The sequence below is a fragment of the Nelumbo lutea genome, chromosome 4 (assembly GCF_056320005.1).
Source record: "Nelumbo lutea isolate HS-2025 chromosome 4, American lotus-T2T, whole genome shotgun sequence".
NCBI lineage: Eukaryota > Viridiplantae > Streptophyta > Magnoliopsida > Proteales > Nelumbonaceae > Nelumbo > Nelumbo lutea.
In genome coordinates this window covers 23,390,116-23,412,462 of record NC_142687.1, presented here as the reverse complement: position 1 = coordinate 23,412,462, position 22,347 = coordinate 23,390,116, and the positions used below count along the sequence as shown (strand labels likewise).

The 22,347-nt window shown below is 43.2% G+C and overlaps 1 protein-coding gene across 1 annotated transcript; it reads left to right on the top strand.

The window, feature by feature from the left end:
• Positions 1 to 18,392: 18,392 nt before the first annotated feature.
• On the top strand, positions 18,393 to 20,377 carry LOC148854617 (UPF0496 protein At1g20180-like). Its single transcript, XM_088941307.1, has 3 exons — positions 18,393 to 18,492; positions 18,610 to 18,661; positions 18,978 to 20,377. The coding sequence occupies exons 1-3, from the start codon at positions 18,490 to 18,492 to the stop codon at positions 20,066 to 20,068; spliced, it is 1,146 nt and encodes a 381-aa protein (XP_088797433.1). The 5' UTR covers positions 18,393 to 18,489; the 3' UTR covers positions 20,069 to 20,377.
• The last annotated feature ends 1,970 nt before the right edge of the window (positions 20,378 to 22,347 follow it).

Genomic DNA, 22,347 nt, shown 5'->3' with positions numbered 1-22,347 from the left:
TTCGCGTTGGGAGGGCTTTCATGTAGTGACTTCTAAATTTAGTGAAAAACCTTATAAAGCCCAAAATTATCATACAAGGCAAAAAGCATGGCTTTCCCCTGGGCTTTTTTTAGTGGCTTTTTCAAAGTAACTCAATCCATACCCAAATGGGCACAATGGTATAGGATGGGCTGACTGGGTATGGGTCAATTCCAAATGGTAGTTTTTCAACTAGTTTCATCACATCTGACACCCCAAACAGGCGCTTAATATGAGTTCAGATTTTTTACCCGTTCTTTATCCGCTGTGCATTACAGTCATATATCTCTCAATTCATAATAGAGATGTGTGGCTCCAATTCACGGTAGATAAAGAGTGGATAAGAAAAGTGAGTAGAAAATCCCGAATGACTTACTATTGTATATTATTTAGGTGGTGACTAATGATATGATCATGTGAAGCACATTGTAGAAAGGAATTTGTTCTTTCCAATATCCAAAATATGTTGTTCAAGAGATCCAAAATATCATTAGAGCAGAATCTGCTTTCACCAGTTTCCACCCTTTTTTCCTTCCAATGAAATCTTACATAGGTGATGAAGAACAACAGTGAACTGAAAGGCGTGCCATATTCTGTGTCCCCTCCAGTCTCACCTTCTTGTTGACAAGTAGGTAATTTTGTGTTGCTGCTACCATTAATTGATTCTAACTAAGAATGCTGGTTACTAGTGAAGTAGTGATCTCTGGCAAGGAATAATTATCATAGTTTGACCCATTGATCAAATGATTGAAACCGTAAGCAATTCACTTTGGTGGCGTTCGTTTTCAGTAAATGGGGTGGGTAAGTTGGTGGGTTCCTTATAAAAGAAAACATGTGTTTGTATTTCGTTATTAATGGGTCTTATGAAAAATGAATGATTCCTGAATGGTTCATTTACCTACGTAAATAATATTCTCAGGAAAATTACTTAAAGTGTGAATATGCGATGACTAGAATATTAATTTATTGTGTTTATCTAGATAAATGCATTTATTTGGATAAATAATTTATACCAACTAGGCCTTAGAAAGAAATTAAAAGTCGAACCTCTGTTGTGCTTATATTATGCACCATTTGATTTGGATGGAAATCAGAATTAGATAAAATGGATTCTGGTTCCCAAGAGAGGAAAGAAGGACCATTCCCTCAAATGAGAGAACACCATCCAACCAAATGGTTGGACCATTCTAATTCCAAGCCTCTATTCTTGCAAACAGTAGTCTCACTGTATCGACTAGCGCGAGTTATGAACTATCAACAGCATATTCATACTATACGATGATTGAGAAATCCATGCAAAAAATCTATAATCATATGCTTTGTTTAGGCTTTTAACCCTCTCCAGTCAATTGCATCCCAAAAGCTACACTAGATGGCTATAAAATATAAATGTGATCAACAGCCTAATCCATGGAAAGAGGGCATTGATCTCTTTTTGGTACTGCTTTAATTAATTAGCTACACAGGATGTGTTTGTTATTTGGTATGTATGAGAATGTGTTCCTCATGGTTTCTCATTTACACAGCATTTACAACTAAAACCAAGTCAGATTCAAAGATCACCCAGAGTAGCTCCATTAATTAATTAACGGCGGAGGTGGGGATGATGACATATGCCAGGCTAAACCAAGGAGATTTAGGCTTCTGTAACCTTCCCAGGTAGCAGTGAGGCCTCGTCATCTAGAGAAGCCTAACTGGGAAATTCATTCAGGACGACTCCAAATTGCCTTGGACCTATTCAGATTTATTAAAGTCTCGGCCTGGGATCGGACCATTACTGCACTGCATCCCCACCAAAAGGAGAATATTCTACTGAAAATTGACAAAACAGAATCCAATTTCAATATCTCATTCAATTCGTCACACTAACGCACTATTTGGTTCGCATGGGGTCTGGAATTAGAATCGGAATAGGCTATTCCCATTCTAATCGTTTGATTGGATAGAATCGAAATCTTATTCCTATTTTTGCTCGAATGACATTCTTTCATTTGAGGGAATGGCTATTTCCTGTCTCTCACTTGAGAATGAAATGTCATTTTTGCTGATTCTAATTCCTATTCTCATTCCTGTTTAAAACCAAACAAACTAAGGGAACAAATCATTTTGAAGGATTTCAATTCTGATTCCGATTCCGATTTAGATTGCAAACCAAATGGATTTCGTAGTTTCCACTGAGTTGGCATTTTAGAACTAAATTTTATTTCTTAGAATTTCATAACTATTTTTCAAGTTGTAGAGTTGTAGACATAGTTCGGGAATGTTTGTAAAATTTTAACCTTCCTTAGTCAATGTTTTTAAAATTTTCCTTTCTCTAATTAAAATTTTTATTTCTTCTTAAATCTGTTAATCTCTCATAATTCTTTCTAATAAAATAGGAATGTAAATTAGATGGACTGGATCAGATCAAAAACGAACCCTGAATATGGATCCTGACCTCAGCCCAAACTGATGTCAAAATCCAAATTTGTCATCTCTAGTTTAACCAAATTTCTATCCAACCCCCATGCACTGCATGAATTTACATACTAGTGTAAGCAGAAATGTAACTGTATATATAGTTTTCCTAAAATATGCATGAAATTGCGTTTTGTCCAAAATTCATATTCATAGAGAACTTCTATGTTGGGGTTGGGATGAATATCTTAGCCCCATGTTCTGGCTTGATTCTAAAACATGTAAGTAGACGGGCCATGATTAGGGTACCTATGATGACCCAAAAAGTCATGTTTTTAAGAATAGAAGCAAGTTGGAAATACCCCAATTTAAATGATTTAGGGTTCGTTTGATAAAGTGGCTGAATTAAATGACTTATTACTTTGATAGTCATATAACGAATATATAGGAGCATAACAATATAAACAACAAGTCATTCAGTCGAACCACTTCAGCAAGTACCAAATGGAGATAATCCGGCTTGAAATACTACTAGTCGATACTAACTCTTTGATACTGTCGGAGTTTCCCGAATAAAAATGATTTAGGGCTTTTCTTGAGCCTTATCTATTTTCACGCAAAATTACGAGAGTGTCCATGTTCGCACGTGGAACATGGGCACATGTGTTCGTTAATTTAAACTTACCGTGGCAAGAATTGTAATTCTGAGGAGTGTATTTGCCTCCGGAACCTATTTCTCATCCGGTTTCGTGTCCAAACATGTTTCTCAATTCTCATATTAAGAATCCAAAGAATTACTAGAAGTGATTCTGTGGGCCACGTCGACCCATCCATCTGGACTCCTGTAACTTGCCACTTGGTCCATGTTTCAAGAGTTGGGAATTGGGACTGATCACTGAATGGATGTTGATGGTGTGTGATCTGGCTGATTCTATCTGCCAATGACCTTGTCTCTAATTGGAGCAACGGGAAGCCTGAAACGGAGAAGATGAGAGAACTCCGGGGGGAACCCGGTGAGATTGCTCCAAAGCTCAAGTTAGTATTCTCTCAAAGGCAAGACAAAACCAGATGGCGCGGTGGCAGGTGGCCGTTTGGAGTGCAGCTGTCAAGCGTCAGATCCCAAGTCAGTCAGGTGCGCCGCCCCTGGATACGAACTTCCTCGGTGTCAGGCATGGTACAGTTGTTCAGTTTGGCGTCCTAGAGGCGACGTGCTGGAGTGGAGCGAGGTGGTCTTGAGTTCGAAGTGTCCCAAACTGCCATAGGGCAGGCCAGTTCGGAGGTGCGTCCCGAACTGCCATAGGGCAGGCCAGTTCGGAGAGGAGTGTCCAAACTTCCATAAGGCAGGCCAGTTCGGGTTACTGTCCTTTGAGTGGCTCGGGACCTAAGGGACAATTCAGGCTCCTAGTAGGGAGTTCGGATCACTGGTTCCTCCCTTTGGTGCTCTCGCCTTAGGCGCGCTGTTGTGCCGAGCTGTGGCCTTTGCCACGTGTTGCGTAATTATGAGGTCGGGCCAAATCTTCCTTCATCAATTGCCCCCCCCCCACTCCTCTTACCAAGGGTCCTGCCCTGGCGCGGGGAGTTCCGCGAGGTGGTAGGTGGATTTGTCCCGTACTCCGAATCTTGATAGCGCGAGGTGCGTTGTCAGGGTTCTTTGGTTTTCTCGAGCGCCCAAAAGGCGGGAGACGCGCCTACCTGCTTACAAATGCCAACAAATGTGTGGCGCACGCTTATTTTGAATTTCAAAAAAGTGCGCCGCTGGGAGACATGACAGCGGGTCTTTTCAATTTTGAAAAAATGCACCGCTGCCATTTGAAAGGCGAGGAGACGTGCGCTGGTCGTTCTGTCAGTTTCAGAAAGACGTGCGCACGCATTTTGTCAGTTTCAGAAAGATGTGTGCCAACATTTCGTCAGTTTCAGAAAGACGTGTGTCGATGTTTCGTCAGTTTCAGAAAGACGTGCGCCAATCACGTCTCAGTTTCAGGGGACGTGCGATCAACGCGAATGCGGGCCGTCAGATTGGCTCTGATCTACACTGTTGGTCCATGTCTTTTAGCTCACGTCCAGGATTTTTAGCTCGCCTTCAAGGTTTTTTGCTTGTTCCAGTTTCCGGAGTCTGTTGAAACTTTTTTGGGTGAGTGGAATCCACCTTTTCTCCTTGATGTCTAGCTTGGATAGCTCGGATGGTTCTTCTAGTGGGTCTGATGTAGGTTCTACGAACCGAGTTGCATCCCCCGGTGGCCTTAGCGAACCTGAGGTAGAACTTGAGGACGAGTTCGAACCCGTAGGCCGAGCCGCTTTGGGAAGTTTGGCGTCTACCTCTCGTCGAGGTCGGATGCTAGACAAGTTTGGTCCTTCGACCATGATGCCCGAGGGACTCCGATCCCTTATTACCTCTTACAATTTGCTTGGGGAGTACGCCTATTTCATTCCTTCGGGTAGCTTTCCTTGGGAACACAGTCCTGATGAGATCGTGATATTTCGGGAGCAGCTCGTTGCGGGGCTGCGACTGCCTTTCCACCCCCTTCTTGTCGAGGTCATAAACCACTTCGGCGTTACCGTCAGCCAGCTTCACCCGAACTCTATTCGTAACTTGGTGGGGACAATCTCCCTTTTTTGCGAACAGGGCTTTCCTTTAGACTTGGAGATATTCTTCTCTGTTTTAATGCTCAAGAAACAAGTGGGTCCTCTTCCCGGGAGTAGGTGGGCGTATTACTTGTCTCCTCGCTCGGGCTTTAAGCTCTTGCACGAACTTCCCAGCAAGGTCCCGGCGTGGAAGCGGGACTATTTCGGGGTGCGAAGTGCACAAGGGTGACCTTTTCAGACCGGGTGGAGGACGGCCGCCCCTGACTCCGGTGTCACTCTTGATAAAGAGACGGTGAAGGGCCTCCGACAATGGGCACGGCTAGGGCTAAAATTCCATCAGTACCTGACGGAGGCCAATCTAGTTGCGGCCGAACTGAGTTTGGGTTGGTTCCTTGCTCAGGTTTTGTTTCGCTTTGTTCTTTAGTTTTTTTTTTTTTTCTAATGTCGAACTCTTTTTTGCAGGTGTGATGGACTCGGAGAGGACTCGTGGTGGGCACCTGTTCCAAGGTATGAAGAGGAGGAAGCGGGTTGCCAAGCGAACTTGTGTCGAGCTGCCCCAGGATGCGGAGCCTCATGTACCAGACTACATGTCGGAGGATCCGCCCAGGGAGCCCGAGGTGCCTCCTTCAATGCAAGAAGCGGTAGGGGCCCCTTATGCCGAGACTACTCACACGGGTGCCCCCTCTTACTCCAGTGCTCCCGCTTACTCCGGGTCCGCTCATACGCGAACTGGGCCCTCGGGCTCGGGAGCTCAAGGGGAATTTAGGAGCGTGCTATCGCCGAACTATGCTCTTCAGAAGAGTAGGGAGGCCAACTTCCCTGAGGAGATCGCAGCGTGGACCGATCTTCCCTTGAACCAGATCGCCTGTCGTGCCGCTACTCATGCTATGGTGCTGAGTCAAATTTCTTGTCGGGCTTCTTTGTTTTTATCCCTCTCGCTGTCGTTCTCTTTAATCACTTGTTCCTTTTGGTAGGTGAACTCTTCCATTCATGCCTTAGCGGCCCAGGTGGATAGGAGCTCGAGGCAGGAATGGGCTGTCGAGGCGACTATCCAAGCTGCTGAGACGGCTGCTCATGCTGCTGAGGAAGCTGCTCGCGCTGCTATGGCCAGGCAGGCAAGGTCTCAGAGGGATGTCGAGGCCATGGAGGTGGTTGTGAAGCATATGGCAGACCTGAGGCTAGACCTGCAACATCAAGTTGAATACCTTTAGGAGGACATAAGGGATAAAACGTAGATATTTTCCCAAGGCATCGAAGATGCTAAGAAGAAGGCCGTTGATGAATACATCGCCTCGCCGCGCTTTGATGATCTGATGGTGGACTTGTACAGGAGGCGATTTAAACTGAGCCGGTGGATGATCCGGAACACGTACCCCGAGCTCGATATCAGTGCCATATCCACTTCGTGCATAACTTAGGAGATGACCAACGCTGGCGATGGTGAGCCTGATTCCGAGGGCGAGGTAGGACCTTTGGGTGTCGTTGAAGTGCTTTCTGATGAGGAAGAAGTAGCTCCGGGCTTGTGAAATTTTTATTTATTTATTTATTTATTTTTTATCAAATGTACTCTTCCTTATCTTGCAATGGAATTGACTTTTCTTTTGGTTAAGTGTTGGTTGTTCTTTCTCCCGAACTGACATATTTGCCGAACTGATAATATGCCTGATCTGTTTCTTGCCCGGGTTATTGCACTCGCGCGACCTGTTTCGGTGTTAATACTTTTCCGCTTCGTCTGAGTCTTTTGGCTGACTTTTCTTTACTTGCCTATGCCTAGGTTCCTCTGTTAGCTTAGCATCCTGGCCCTTTGGCTCTTGTAGCGATTTCGTCCATCTTGTTTGACGGTCTATAGGTAGTATCGTCTTAAGTTAACGATGTTCCACGCTCGGGGTACTTGTTTGCCTTCTAAGGTTTCAAGCTCGTATGCCCCTTCGAGCGCTCTCTTTACTCTGTAGGGTCTTTCCCAATTTGGTCCAAGTTTTCCCACGTCATGTTTGGGCACCATAATCTTACGAAGAACCAGGTCGCCGACTTGGAAGCTTCGCTTCTTTACTCTGGCGTTGTAGTACCGAGCTACTTGCTACTGGTAGGTCGCTGTCCGGATGTGCACGATGTCTCTTACCTCATCCAGTAGGTCGAGGTTTGTATGTAACTCGTCTCCGTTTGTCTGATCTTCATATGCTTCTAGTCGTAGTGTAGGTATTTCAATTTCCGTTGGGATTACCGCTTCAGTGCCGTAGGTGAGGTTAAAGGGGGTCTCTCCCGTGGCGGTTTTTTCAGTAGCTCGGTGAGCCCATAGAACACTTGGTAGCTCGTCCACCCACAACCCTTTAGCTCGGTCTTGTCATGCTTTCAGTCTATGGAGGATGGCCCTATTCATTACTTCTGTCTGACCGTTTGCTTGCGGGTGTGCGATCGATGTGAAGTTCTGACGAATTCCCATATTTTGGCACCATTCTTGGAACTTGATATCCTTGAACCGTTTATCGTTGTCGGAGATCAGTACCCGAGGTAGCCCGAAGCGACATTACTATGTTCTTCCAAAAGAAAGTTCTGTATGTTTCGAGCTGTAACTATTGCCCCATTGCACAAAGGGCCATGGGCTGGTGAGGTATTTGAGGTCGGAAGCAGGCTGATGGTGGATATTGGCGTGCTTTTGACACTTGTTGCATTTTCTGACAAGCTCGACGGCTTCTGTCTTCATCGCTAGCCAGTAGTATCCTTGTCGAAGTGTCTTTTGGGCGAGGGCTCTGCCCCCTAGGTGTCCGCCGCATAGACCTTCATGAGTGTCGCGGAGTACGAGCTCGGCTTCAGCAAGTCGCAGGCAACGCAAGTAGGGGAGCATGTAGGACCGTCGGTACAACCGTTCGTCTATTATGATGTATTTGGTTGCCTGGCGCTGCACCCTCTTGGCTGCCTTGCGGTCCGTAGGGAGGGTTCCATCTAGCAAGAAGCTCGCGAGTGGGTCGATCCAGCTCGACTCTGCTTCAAGGACGGGAGCGACCTCCTCTGCCCCACCGAGAATGCAAGGCCGAGGTAAGTCCTCTATGTACACGGTTCTCATGGTGTTGACTCGTGCTGGCTAATCGGGACAGGGCGTCGACCTCAGTGTTCTCTGACCTCGGGATTTGCCTGATGAAGTGTGACTGGAAGTTGAGCAGAGCCTCTTCTACTTTCGTCAAGTATGCGATCATAGAGAGCTCGCATGCTTTGTATTCGCCCGTAACCTGGTTGACCACGAGCTGGGAATCACTACAGATGACTGCTTTGCTTTTACCTTTTGCACAGGGTTCAGCCCGACTATCAGTGCCTCGTACTCTGCCTCGTTGTTGGATGCTATGGAGTCAAAGCGTAAAGCGTATTCCAATTTTGTGCCACCCGGGCCGCATAGGACTATTCCAGCCCCGCTGCCTTGCTGGTTTGAGGAGCCATCTACGTGAAGGATCCATGGCTCCTCATCCCAGTTCGCGCTTGGCCTAACCAGGAGAGATGCCACACTGGCTGCTACTTCACAGGGTTCAGACGCTATTGGCTTTGGGGCTCCAGGTTCGTCCGAACTGGGGATATCAGGCTCAACCGGCCCAGGGGCTTCGAGGCTGAATGTGCACTCGGTGATAAAATCTGCTAAGGCTTGGGCCTTAATGGCAGTTTGTGGCTTGTACTGGAGGTCATACTCGCTGAGCTCGATGGCCCACTTCGTCAGCCGACCGGAAACTGCGGGCTTGAGTAAGACTTGTCTCAGAGGTTTGTCAGTCAAGACGACGACGGTGTGAGCCAGGAAATATGGGCGGAGTTTCCAAGCTACAAATACCAGTGTGTGTGCTAGTTTTTCTATCTGCGGGTATCTCGCCTCTGCTCCCTGTAGAATTTTACTAACATAATAGACGGGTCGCTGGACCCAATCTACTTCTTTTATTAGTTCCGAAATGACCACCTCGTCGCTTGCCGAAAGGTACAGTTCTAAGACCTCGCCCTCCTCGGGCCTGGCTAAGGTTGGTAGTGGCGAGGTAGCTCTTCAGCTCGTCGAACGCGAGCTGGCAGTCTTAGGTCCATTCGAACCCTTTCCCTTTGATTGCCTTAAAGAAAGACAGACAGCGATCTGTCGATTTGGACATGAAGCGGCTCAGAGCGGTTATGCGGACATTTAGCCTCTGAACCTCTTTTACCTTTCAGGGTGGTCTCATATCTAGGATGGCCTTATCTTTTCCGGGTTGGCCTCAATACCGCGCCGGTTGACAATGTACCCTAGGAACTTACCCGATGTGACACCGAAGACACATTTGTTGGGGTTCAGTTTCATGCTAAATTGACGCAGAATTTGGAAGACAGAATCTAAGTCTTGTATTAATTCTTGTGAGAACTGCGTCTTGACGACCATGTCGTCTACATAACATTCTATTTTCGTGCCAATTAAGGGCCAAAAAAGCTTATTTACAAGTCTTTGGAAGGTCGCCCCAACATTCTTTAGTTCGAAGGGCATGACCTTGTAACGGTACAGGCCGAACTCGGTTATGAAGCTGGTTTTCTCCTCATCGGACTGGTCCATCTTGATTTGGTTGTAGCCTGAGTAGGCATCCAAGAAGCTTAGCAACTCATGTCCTGAGGTCGCGTCCACTAGGCGGTCGATTCGGGGGAGGGGGAAGCAGTCTTTGGGCAAACTCGGTTTGGGTCGGTGTAGTCGACGCACATGCGCCACTTGTCGTTTGCTTTTTTCACCAGCACTGGGTTGGCTACCTAGCTCGGGTAATGAACTTCCCTTATGAAGTCCGCTGCGAGGAGCTTTTCGACCTCGTCGATCGCCCTCCAGTGCTCTGGGGCTAAGTTGCGTTTCTTCTGTCAAATGGGTCTGACTACAGGGTTAGTGTTAAGTTTGTGAGTTATAAGGCCATGGTCAATACTGGGCATATCGGGCGCAGACCATGCAAAAATATCTAAATTTTGAAGAAACTCACCAGTTCGGTTCATAGAGGCTCTTTGACGGAAGCACCGATCTGTAGCATTCGAGCCGGATCTATAGCCGAGGTCGGGATCGCGACCGTTTCCTCTGTGGGCGAAGCTCGTTCCTCGCCCTGCTCCGTAGGCCTCTCCAGTTTGAGGTCGTCGGCTGCCTTGGTTTTTCCCTTCAGGGTGGCAACATAACACTTGCGGAACTCAAGTTGGGCGCCCTGCGCTACCCCCACAACTTTTGCCAGATAGTAGGTGGAGACCACTGCCCGCAGAATATGCGTAATTGGCCGCCCTATTATGGCATTGTATGGGGAGGGGGCTGCGACCACCAGGAAATCGTGGTTGAGTCTGACCGCGCAAGGCCATGTGCCAATTTCCACAGGTATTGTTATCTTCCCCAGGGGCCTAACTTCCTCTCCGCTGAAGCCCACCAAAGGAGTGTTTGCGGGCTTCAACTCGGTTCTTTGCAACTGTAGTTGGTCAAACGCAGATTTGAAGAGGATGTCCGCCGAACTGCCTAAATCCACAAGTACGCGCCGGACTTCGAAGTCGGTGATCCTTAGTTTTATGATGAGCGCGTCATTGTGGGGATAGTGGACACCTTACACGTCGTCTTCTGTGAAAAAGATTGGTTCTTCCGTCTTCGGCCTCTTAGGAGGGTTCTGTTCTTCTCGGGCTGACTCGCAAACTGACGTCCATGCTGCTGCGCAAGTGCACCCTGCTACTACCGAACCTCCTATTACATAGATGGTTCCCCGAACTGGCCTCTCTTCTGGAGGCGGTCGCTACAAGGCTTCGGCCGGTCTGCTGCTGGACTTGGGGTCATCCTTTCCATGCTCCCCTTACCGACCTGCCTTATTGTTATTATCATTATGTTGTACAAAATTTCTGAAGTATCTGCGATGGATGAGTCCCTCTATCTCGTCCCGGAGATTATTACATTTTTCGGTACTATGACCATGATCTCTATGAAAATTACAGTATAGATTTTTCTCTCGTTTGGATTACTCTTTAGGCGAGATGGCCACTTTACGTAGGGGGTGTCCTTGATCATCATCAAGATCTCGGTCCGCCTTGTGTTTAACGGTGTGTAATCCGTCTGAACTACTAAGGGGGCTCGGGACGGCTGGCTTGGCTTCGCCTCTCGGGCCTGACTTCTTCTGTCGCTTGGGTTGGAGTGCTCACCTTCCCTTTTTCTTTTCTCGACCCCGCCTTCGGTTCTTTGGTTGATTTCTTCCTCTATTCTCATGAACTTGTCCCCGAGCTTGAGGAAATCGGCTACAGTCGCTGGCTGGCTAGCTACCATGTGCCATTTGAACTCCTTGTGCGTTACCCCTCTTGGCCGCCGCGAGCTGTACCGTGGGGTCTAATCGCGGTATCTGCAAGCATGCTTCATTGAACTGCTTGATGTAGCTCCGAATGGATTCTCCTTCCCTCTAGACTACCCCGAAGATACTTTCCTCAGTTCTGGGGCACCACTTGGTGGTAACAAAGTGTGTGGTGAAGATCTGCACGAACTGGGCCCAGCTTCTTATTGACCCGGGGGCTAGGTTCCGGTACTAGGTGCGGGCCACCCCCTGAAGGTGGTGGTGAAGGCCACGCACATGCATGATTCACTGGCCTTAGCGAGGTGCATTTGGGACTGGAAAGTATCGACGGTCGTTGAGGTCAAAGGACCCATCATACTTGTCCAAGGATGAGAGCTTGAAGTCTCTAGGCATGGAGAATGCCAGGAGTTCTGATGCGAGGGGGGAAGGAACTGAGAGAATTGGAGCAGCTTTTACCTCGTCCGAGCTTGTCTCCCTTTCCTCTAAGTTCAGGAAGGACACGGGTGGCAGTTCAGCGACTTTTTCGGCACCTTCGTTGAGCGGACCTAGTACTGGCACTACTGGCCTCCGTGTTGCCGAGCTCGATGGGCCCAGAATGTTTGTCTGCTGCTAGGGTACTAAATCGGTTCTCCGTGAGCAGGAACTCAGGCTTGGAGCGCCGAGGTGCTGACTTTGTGGGCAAGGTTCCCGATCCACCTACGAGTTGCGAGGCGGGGGCAATTTTTCTTTCCTTTCGGCCTGGGGATGTGGCTTGACTATTAGGGGGGTTTTGGAGTTGGGAAGCTTCTTCTTGGTGAGGGCGTCCACTTTGAGGGGAGGCCTTAACCAGCTTTGGAACAGGGTGCTGAGGTGATTATGGTGTTGGGAGAGGTGGTGTAGTACCTGGTGCTGCTGGAGTTGATGCTGCTGGAATTATTGCATTTGGGCTTGCATTGCCCGCATGCATTGCATTAGGTCGTCCAGCTGGTTCTGGCAGGTCGCCAGTGAGGCAGCATTTGGTTCAGCGAAGGTTGCTTCGATAGGGAGTGGAAGAGGGACGTTCAAGGCAGGAAGGTTTAGGTGCGCCAATGCTTGTGGTGCATTCAAGCTGGGGATCCCATCCACTGAAAGAGGGATGGTGAACTGCCCGATGCACACCACGGGAACTTGGAGTTGTTCCCCGGTGGTGGTCATTTCTGTGCCACGTCCGGCATTGTTGGAGGAAGCCATGGGTGTTGGAGTTTTTGGAAGAAGAGGAGGTAAGAGAGGTAAGAGAGTTTTAGAGGGAGGCTTTTAGAAGCGTTTCCCACAGACGGCGCCAATTGATGGTGCGCGATCCGGCCAGTCCTAGCTGTCAACGACCTTGCCTCTGACTGGAGCAATGGGAAGCCTGAAATGGAGAAGATGAGAGAACTCCAGGGGGAACCCGGTGAGATTGCTCCGAAGCTTAAGTTAGTATTCTCTCAAAGGCAAGATAAAACTAGATGGCGCAAAGTTTGCATACCTTGTTGGGGGTAGGGGGCCTTTTATAACCACTTCGCGCACTCACTCCGAGGCTTCTGTCAGGTCGGGTATGATTACTTATGTGTTTCTGCTAGTTCGAGTGTCATCCCTTCTGCTGGGACAGAACCGCCACTGCTCCTTGTCAGAGCCATCTCTGTAACTGGAGATTGCGGTGGTAGGTGGCCGTTTGGAGTGCGGCTATCAAGCCTCAGATCCCAAGTCAGTCAGGTGCGCCGCCCCTGGATACGAACTTCCTCGGTGTCAGGCATGGTACGGTTGTTCAGTTTGGCGTCCTGGAGGCGAAGTGGTGGAGTGGTGAGCGAGGTGGCCTTGAGTTCAGAGGTGTGTCCCGAACTGCCATAGGGCAGGCCAGTTCGGAGGTGCATCCCGAACTGCCATAAGGCATGCTAGTTCGGAGAGGAGTGTCCCGAACTACCATAAGGCAAGCCAGTTTGGGTTACTATCCTTTGAGTGGCTCGGGGCCTAAGGGAGAATTCAGGCTCCTAGTAGGGAGTTCGGACCGCTGGTTCCTCCCTTTGGTGCTCTCGCCTTAGACGCGCTGTTGTGCCGAGCTGTTGCCTTTGCCACGTGTTGTGTAATTATGAGGTCGGGCCGAATCTTCCTTCATCAGATGCCAAGTACCATGTATAAAATCTTCTTTTTTCTTAAACAGTTCTTAATGTTTTTTTGAACATCATCGACTTAAAGTGAAATAAAAAAAAAATATTAAGTATAGAATAGGTTAAAGATATTGATAATAGTATGCTAATAATTAAAAGGGGTTATCACTTATTATCAAAAATGGTCTACGCTTAAAGTATAGTCATCAATTTGATTTATTATTTACCATTCTAAAACAAGTTTTTTTTTTAAAAAAAAAAAAGAAAAGCCCGTAGGCTAATTAATTATTACACTGATAAGAGGATAATTAATCATTATACTGATAAGTACTCTAATATTATGGAGCCAAAAATAATTACCTCCAATATGACAAGAATACTTATGACAGTCAATGACATTATTATTTATTTGGATGGCAAAAATATTCTTTTCTTTTCCTTTCTCTCTCTTATGAATAATGGCCATTGGGCTTCGAGTTCAGATTAACAGTGTCCCAACAGGCAATTACAGTCACCTGCCACATATCTCATACGTGACAGGCTCCACTCTCATAGTGAGATGTGTGGTGTGATCATAGGGAATTGAAATGTGTTTTGTTGGTGGGAGTTCTCAAACTTAAACGATACGGGAGATATTTTCAATATGTGCCTGCAGGGGCAGTTGGTATAGTGTTGGGAGCGTTTTATTGATAATAAAACACTAGGACTTCCGCACGCATTGCTTTTTGATTGTCACATTCTGGAGTAGGAATGTATGATTAGCATTTCCTCAATTGATAATGAGAAATGCATTTTTTTGGTCCAGCCCAACAGGATTATCTGGTCCGGCCCACAACTGACCAATCAATCCAGCATGGTTGCACGCCTGCACCTGTATGGTAAACCCACTGATCACCAGCTGGTTCCTTTGAGTGAGTTTGGATCTCCTGTTCATGAGAATTTTGTTCATGTTTATCGCAGTCACACATGGAGAATATCTCATCCTCTATATGATATTATGCAGGGGGAGATGTTCCCAATTCACATGGGGTAGTGTATTACGGGTAAACATGAGTAGAGTTTTCGTGGACAGGAGATCCATAATCCCTTTGAACACCATCCCTTAGCAGGCAGGAGTAAACATGCCCTCACCATACTTCATCCAATTCAAGATGGGACCACAGAAATACATCAAAGACCACGTATTCACAGTTTTAGCCACAAGCTATATTCCAACAAAATCCGGATTCAGTCCTCATAAAATTTGTATTCACATCATCCTCACAACACTTTCAGCCCTATATTGAAAAAAAAAATACAAATATTAAGATGTTCCAAATGCACGGCTGTAAGTGTTGTAAGCACTCCCTTGTGACCCTAATTGCTGATTTTTGAGCCCGGCCTCTACTGCGAATCTGAGTCCGTGGTTGTGTATCACAATAGCACTCCCTTGTGACCCTAATCCAACATGAACACACCAGCATTGAAATAAAAAAGAGTTTATGTTCTTGTTTCATGGAAGGGTCATATCTACCACCTTGCAGCAGAATCCTATGTACAGATACGTTGCTGACAGCGGATGTGAACTTGCTTAATTGATTAGCAAGCCGGGTCACTTGCCAATAAAATTCGTTTCAACACCCAACTAATATCATCGAACACTATATATCTCATAAATGACAGGCTCCACTTTTATGGTGTACCCCAATTTAATTTGATAGTGAGATGGGTGGTGTCAGGTCAAGTTGATAAGGCTATCAACTGATAGGGTGTGATTCGAATCTAGATACAACCAATTTCAAACTGATTACTAATCGGGATAAAATAACAGACCCAATAGACCATATTATACTGAAAATTATATTTCTTTTTTTAATAATAACTTAAAATTTGATAACACAACTAGAAAATTACTAAATTATTTATATGTTAATAAATTAAATATTTTTAACTACTACTATCTTATTTATTATCTATTAAATTTATCAATTCAAAAATAAAATATGATAAAAAATTAATATATTTAATAAAATAATTGATTTTAGGTCTGAATTAATTTAAAATAGATAAGAACAAGAACTAATCCAATTATTAATCAGAACAAAATCAAATCATAACCATTATAATCGATTTGGGCGATTAAGATTCATCAGTTAGAATCAACCCATTGACAGTCCTACCTGTTCAACTATATGTTTATATATAGCAATCTCTTGGTTCCACTCTTTCAAAATTAGGGTTTTCTTTTCCTTTTTTTTTCTTCTTATTTTTTTTAACGCCCAGATTGGATCACACTCCAATGAGGAAAAAATAAGTCTTTGACATTGAGGTTCAGTTTGGAAGAAGTATAAATACAAATATGTAGGATATAAATATATACACAATAATACAAAATACAAAGTTTTACTTTCTACATATTTATTTTTATACTTCTTCCAAACTAAGCCTGAAGAAGTACTTCTGCTCTGCAGAATAACACCTTTTAACGTTAGCTGCAGGTAAATTGCATGAACAGAGAGAGAAGTCAAATTCTCTCATCTTTACTCCATCCGTGCACGCATATCCTATTACTATTCCCGCATTTTCTCTTAATTTCTCCCTATAAAGAAAAAGAAATAAACACATAATTTTAAATTTTCCACAACTTTAATTTACACCTGACCAGATTTCTCAATCATGTGAATGTTTGGCTGTTCTTGGAAAAAACGGAGAGCTTGTTTATTCTTCTCGAATTATAAATCTATGATGAATTGATGGTACTAGCTAAAGATATTATATAATTAATTAAAACACTGACTTATGCACTTAAGGGACACACTCGTTTCATCAACCTACGTCAAGCAACAACATTATTTAACTATTTTATTCATAAATGAAAGAAAAAAATATCCAAAATCTCTAAATTAGTTCTAAATGTTTCTTAAATTATTTCTACTGTTTAATTAATTAATTAACTATATTCTTACTTGTTTACATAATATTTTAAAGTATTCCTAAGTTTTCTACAATTGTCTAAAATCCTTCTTATCATTAATTTTTCATCACGTGGGACATCATGTGAGTAATATATTTTTTAAAATCCCTAAAATACCCTTTTAAAAACCATCACACTCTTACACAATGAAAATCCATTTCTATTCCGTACGTCACTGTCTACATCTCCCACTTTGATTTCATGCCCACCTCCATCTCCATCTCCGACTCAACTCCAACTCTGACCCCATCTCATTTCATCATCGTCTCCAATTCTGTGTCCGACTTCAACTCTGACTCTATCTCATCTGAAAGTTCCCTATTGTCATTGGGTTCCCTACCTAAAAGTTCTCTAAGCTATGGCCATTCATTTTTTTTCTAATGTATTAAGTGGACAAAATGCAAAACAAAAAAGTTGTAATCATTCAAAATGGGACGAAGAAGTCGATGCAACCCAACATCAAGATGTTAAAAACTTAAAATTAACAGAAAGAACAAATAAACATTGGCCAGAGTGTGATGGAAGCACCATCCCGATGATCACTTATCCATTTCCAGCACCAGCGACACCACCAGCAGACCCCTCCAACTCTGGCCTCTATCTCTCTCTCTCTCTAATAACGGTCGGAAATCGCAGCAAATCACCGGAGGTGCCCATTTATTCACCCATGTAGTTACAAAAAATTATTTCATCATTCTCGGGTAGATTTAACAAACTATTTGGTAAATCTATGAGTCATATTCCTTGACTTTCAAGGAGGAGCAGAGGGTTTTGAGCTCATGGCTAGATTCTGTTATAATAATGGCATAAATAGATTTTGAAATGAATACACAAATAAATAAAGAGAGAAAAAAGTAAAATGTATTGGTCTTTGCTTGCTTCAAAAACACTTGAGGACAAAGGTTTTCTTCTTCGATTGACGATTCACGATTGACGATTTTGTGTGTTTCGGCATCTGTTTATACTTTTTCATTCTTTCTGATTCTTGGAGAAGAGTCAGTTCAAGCTATGACTTTCAAATTGTTATGCTAAATTCGTGGCAAATCTATTATTTTCTTTCCATGGGTTTTGGAATATCCAAACCATCTTAACATGTGTAATTTTTGTGATCCGAAAATCATTTCTGAGTTAAAGTTCGTTGGACGATCGCAGAGATATGTCAGTGGTTGGAAGAATGGGGTTTTTAGACCAGCTTACATGCTTTCTCGTCTCATCATCGAAGGTTTTGGGGGGAAACTTTGGTGATCTTCTTTTGTAGGCCTCGATTCATGTCTCCCTTATTCCAAGCGAGTCTGAATATGTGAGGTTTGTGAACAAATTTCGGCGAGCGTCACCTGCATAGCCAATGCAGCTGCTCTCCACTCAGTGTGGAGAGAGAATGATTTAAGGGCAAAACAGATAATAAGAGTGTAGTTAGTCAATTAATTATACTATAAAAGTAGTTTAAAAAATTTGCCTATAGAATTAATATAAAAACTCTTTTCTACTAATAAGATTTCTACATTATTTCTAATAATCTCCAGAATTTAAGACCATCCTCTTTTCTTTATCATTTTATTTTTGTAATTGTGTGTGGGATGTGGGAACCCAGCGAAGGGAAGGGTTTTCATTTCTTGTCTGAGAAACCAAAAGGCGTGCAACATGTGCTACAATCCAAAACCCATCCATCACAAATCCGGAAGGGTTTGGTTTTCATTATTTACAAGGGAGCCCACGTTTCCAAAATATCTGATCCATTAAAAAGCACGCAACATATCTGACGTGGACACAAGATTTCTTGATCCACCTGGCAAGCTGAAATCCATCAATATCTCCAGGTGAGTCCCATGCATTCTTGCCAGGTGTACAATTGCATCAACAGTAGACCTAGCTAGCTAAGTTATGGTCGTCAAGGTTCACTAGAGATTGAGTGAAAGCGAGGATCACCAGCTTTTGAATTAATTGGTTTATTTGGATTATTCAAATTTCAAAGTAATGATTGATGGGTTCTTGCGTATAAATTACAGGTTGGAAACCAAACTCTTTATAGAATTAGAACGTGAGCTTATCCGTGAGCAGAAACGAACACGCTCTGTCAAGAGTGGAACTTGATCGATCTACCGTGTCACCACAAACAGTACTTTGTCAAGGTATCGTGCGGCAGACTCCATGTCTGAGGGAGGCGATGGTAACAGATTTCTTCTTCTTAAATTCTCTCTGCAAGGAGCAATAGAGAAGAACGAAGCTGATTTTTGCGTCAACTACAGTTAATATATTCCTTTTTTTTTTCTCTATATTTTCTCAGATCAGAAGGTTTATTATTATGTGGCCCAAGTTGAAATCATCTCTGAGGAAAGGTGAGATCTTTTGTTCGATCGGCTCAGAACTTGGAACTAATTCATCAAGATTTTTTGTATTTCTTTCCTTCAACTTTCAATCAGATTGTTGTAGTGTAGTAGTTAGTCTGTAGGGTAGGGATTATTCCGTAGGTATTGAGAAGATCTTCTTCATGTTCATGGGTTTTGAGGATAGAAAGGACTGAATTTAAAAGATTTTGTTTATGGGTCCAGATTGAGATGAAAAACCCTTCACCTTTTGGATCGAATTGCTTCAATGGATCCTTTGAATCTTTGGTTTTTGATTTGTGGTGTTCAATTTTTCTGGCTTTCTTAGGTGGTTCTCCTTCTCCAAGACAGCAAGTTGGGAGTTGCGTGGGAAACAAGTTGAGCGTGAATGAGGAATACATGGAAGCCTTCAGGACCAAGTCTTACATAGACATATGGAGCAAAGTTCAGGATCAACTGAGAACATACACCACAAGCGAAGTAGAGAAATCCTCCCCTTTGTCTCCTTTCCAGTCCTACGCCCGTCTCTCCGATTTCTTGCTCGAACCTCGGCAAGAGATCCTGATTGAGTTGATCGAAAACTCCAATCTCCATCACCTTCTCATCGATTACTTCGACGGCAGCTTAGAAGCATGCAGAATCTGTGAACTCCTCCTCCACAGAATCAATCAAACACGCAATAATTACTGCATTATTCAAAGGATTATGAACCTGACAAAGACGCTCCCAGCAGAATACTGCGATTACACCGACGATCAGTGTCGAATTATATTTCGTGAACTCGACTCATTCGCGACGCTCGACAACCCGCTTTCCGACACAAGCCCGGTGCAATTCCGTTTACTCCATGAAAGATATGGATTGATGCTGAAGCAGCTAACCTTAAAACGTAGAAGGATAATCAGAAGAGGAAGGTTGATCCGGTTAAGCAAGAACGGTGCTGGATTGAGCCTTGTTACCGCTTGCGGTGCACTTGCGGTGGCGACCCTAGTTCTTGCCGTGCACACATTGATCGGCATTGTGGCGGCACCAGGGATACTAACTTTCTCTGTAGCTTTCATGAAGAAGAAATTGAAATCTGCTCGAGTTGGGCTGAAGACAAGCAAGCTCGCAAGGCTTGAAGCACAGCTCGACGCAGCTGCTAAGGGGGTTTTCATACTGAACAGGGATTTCGACACCATCAGTCGGCTGGTGGTGAGGTTGCACGATGAGATAGAGCATGGCAAGGCCATAGCTAGGATGTGTTTGAGGAGCCAGAAGAGGCAGATACTGGAGGTGGTTGTGAAAGACTTTGAAACCCATGAGTCTTGCTTTCTGGAGCAGCTGGGCGAGCTTGAGGAGCATGTTTACTTGAGTTTTCTCACCATCAATAGAGCTAGGAGGCTGGTCATACAAGAAATAATGGTGCACCCACAATAACAATTGCACTATTGAATTCAGATAGATAGATAGATAGATATATTGAGTGTGTTTCTGCTAACAGGTATGATGATGATGATGCATGCATGCATGGAGATGATGGTGATTTATAAGTTGCCAATTAAGTTTGACTGAATCCAGAACCTGTGAGAGTACTGCTCACTCTAAAGAATTAGTTTTGTGACTTGGTGAATCTACCTGAACAAGATGACTCAAGCCTGCAAATTAAATTAAAATTATTCATTGGTTTGTTAGCTTTCAGTTCCTTTATTTATTTTTGGAAATACAATGAATTGAAGAGGTAGATATGAAGTTCATTTGATTGAAGTGATCCCATAACAAGTCTTGTACAGAGAAGAGAAACATGTTTGTATAGACAATATTCTTTTTTTACAATATATAAATTCATTTTTGTTAATTAGTTTTCCACATACTCTATGGTGATGGTCTCTATTCATTAATTTTTAGTCTACGTGTCATTCGATTCATTAATTTGAGGGGCTGGACTTGAAGCAATATCAGAACATCAGAATGTGCTCTTGGATTGGCATGGATATATGTCTACTGAACCGCTTGATCAATAAGAAATTAAACCTGAAAAATCGTATCAACAACATGCAGCTAGCCCCCATGAATTTTTTACAGGTTTCAGTACCCACTTATCCAGACCACTGATCGATCAGTAAGTCATTATCTTGGAAATGACATTTCCCAACGATTTCATTTTGCCGGAAACAAGGAGAAGAGACATGCATTCATTAATTTGCTAGAAACAAGGATATATTGATGTTGGCCTTTTACTTGGTTCTTAAGCAAAAAAGAATTTAGCATGATAAGCTTGGCATTACTTGATGAACTTAGCTATGACTTGTTAGACCCTTTCACATGCCCCATATATGGGAAAAGCCGAATTTAATGAACTGACTATTAGTTGAACTTACTTCTGGGAAAAGCTGGGACCTACATTGGGTGATGGCATTTTTTTTTATAAATGTGTGTATGGTTAATAATTAAGGTGTTGCTTTTGGCATTTTTTATTTTAAGGATTCATCTCCTTTGTTTAGTTAAAATACTCTTCGAAATTCTGAATTTTTAACAATAAAAAGGAGATAAATCACTGCCAAATGCAACCTAAATAACCATTCTCTACCATATATTGAAAGTTTCCTATAAAGAAAGCATCCGCTGACAATCCATTATTATGGCTTAATTAATGGACCTTTGGTAACTGTATTACTTTGTATTAAATAATAGAATGAGATCTACTTTGGTCAGGGCAAGCCCGTGGTCACACTGTTTCAACAGCCTCTTCCAATTTTGTATTGGGAATATTTCTCCAAATGAAACATATAAATATAAAAATATTCTCAATGCAAAACTGTGTAAGACTGTTCCAATGGGCGTTGTCTTAAGCAGAACTCTAATAGAATACTCATGATATAATTGAATTTCAGATAGCATAAAGGAGCTCATATGTCACAACCTCTTCACTAATTTATTCACTAAAAGATAAAGCAATATTTGTTTCAGTTCAGCTACTTCAGCTGTTATTAAATAGCATCTTTAAATATATGATCAGGCCATTATTCTTGGAAGAGTTTGATTGGTTGGCCTAAAATATGTCTTCAAACCAATGTTCAGAGAACCGGACTGGTTATAGAACCAGAGAAGAGAGATATTCAATTGAAGTAAAATTATGATATATATATATATATATATATATATATGTATGTATATTATGGGGTCATATAAATACTATATATAATATATTTTACAACTTTTAATATATTTAACTATGGTAGATTGATGATAATTTCTTTAACTTTAGGGTAAAATACAAAAACCTCCCTTCAAATTTCTTATAATCATAAAAACCTCCCCTCAAGTTTTACTTTAACAAAAACTTCCTCTAAACTTTCGAAAAACTCAACACAAACCTCTCTTCTGTTATTAAACCAAATGAAAATTGTTTAATTAATATGTTATTTTTTAAATACCTATTTTACCCTTTTATATATGATTTTATAAAATTTTACTAAAAACTTATTAATGGTTAGTAGGGGTGAGCAAAAAATTGATTAACCGAACCGATTATATATATTATATTTTTTATTTTATTTTTGAAATTCTATTAAAAGAGTTTCATAGTCCAGAGACTGCCGCCACTACGAGTCTGACAGTTTCAAATTGCCAGTCTGAGTGTCTAACAGTTTGGCATTGCCAGTTTGAAACTTTGAATTGAAAGTTGGGCAATGCGATAGTCTCCATTGCCCATCGGT